The 952-nt window shown below is 59.5% G+C and overlaps 1 protein-coding gene across 1 annotated transcript in view; it reads right to left on the bottom strand.

The window, feature by feature from the left end:
* The window catches only part of UBE2Q1 (ubiquitin conjugating enzyme E2 Q1), an 8,278-nt gene extending 7,520 nt beyond the window's left edge, over positions 1-758 (bottom strand). Inside the window, exon 1 of the mRNA XM_031063969.1 lies at positions 186-758. Coding sequence (XP_030919829.1) covers positions 186-494 — 309 coding nt within the window. The 5' untranslated portion in view covers positions 495-758. The remainder of the gene's footprint in view (positions 1-185) is intronic.
* Between the last annotated feature and the right edge of the window lie 194 nt (positions 759-952).

Below are 952 nucleotides of genomic sequence, written 5' to 3' on the forward strand. Positions count from 1 at the left end.
CAGGAATCCGGGTGCAAAATCCCACCCTGGCACCAAATGATGTCAGAGAAGCTCATCCCAAATATCTGGAACCTTTAGGAGACCAGAGGCAACCCCCACTTGAGGCAGCTGGGGACACGTAAGCAGGGAGTTACCCCCCAGAGGGGCCAGCCCTCCCCTGCCCCGGGCAGCAGAGCACATCTCACCAAGGTGTTTCCTTTCCTGACTTCCACCAGCCTCTCCAGGATAGCTGCCAGGTTGGGATCGTCTGACTCCACAGACCATATGGGGGGAACAGCTGGATAAGACTCCTGGACAGGGGGAGAAGGGGGTGTTGGTGGGATGGAGAAGGGGGTGCTGGTGGGATGGAGGCCATTGTGGTGCACAGAGCAGTGAGCCAGACAGGGTGAGGGCTGAAGATCCCTCTGTGCCACAGAGATCAGGCCACAGGTGACTGATCCACCCTCCAACATAAACCTGGGGCTGAGGGCAGCACAAAGCCCTGCTGTGACCATGCTGGGCTGGCTCTGGGCTGTGTGCCCTGGCCGTGGGGCCACTGGGGATGGAAGGCAGTAGAGGCAGGACACTGAGGGTGTCCCATGGGTTACTGCCCTCACAGCTTTGCACCAGCAGTTACAGAAGAAGCTGGCAGCACCCACGCAGAGGAGAGGCCAACCAGGCTCCTTTAATCCAGGACAAAACCTCTGGCAAAACTCCCAACATGCCCCTCCAGGAAATTCTGGTTGTTAGTCCCATTCAGACTCTACACCAGGGGCCATCCAAGCTCTGCCAGCCCTCCTCGTCTGCAGACACAAACCAGCTCTAACTTGTGATCAAAGAGGGCACCAGCACACCAGCACCGGGATCCCTCAAACACCGGTGCGGATGGGCCAGAGCAGGGAGGAGGAGCTGCCGCTGCTGCCGCAGGTTCCTCTTCTCCAGGGAGATCAGGCCCCCCGGGACACCCTCAAAC

The sequence above is a fragment of the Geospiza fortis genome, unplaced genomic scaffold (genome assembly GCF_000277835.1).
Source record: "Geospiza fortis unplaced genomic scaffold, GeoFor_1.0 scaffold387, whole genome shotgun sequence".
NCBI classification, from domain to species: Eukaryota; Metazoa; Chordata; class Aves; order Passeriformes; family Thraupidae; genus Geospiza; species Geospiza fortis.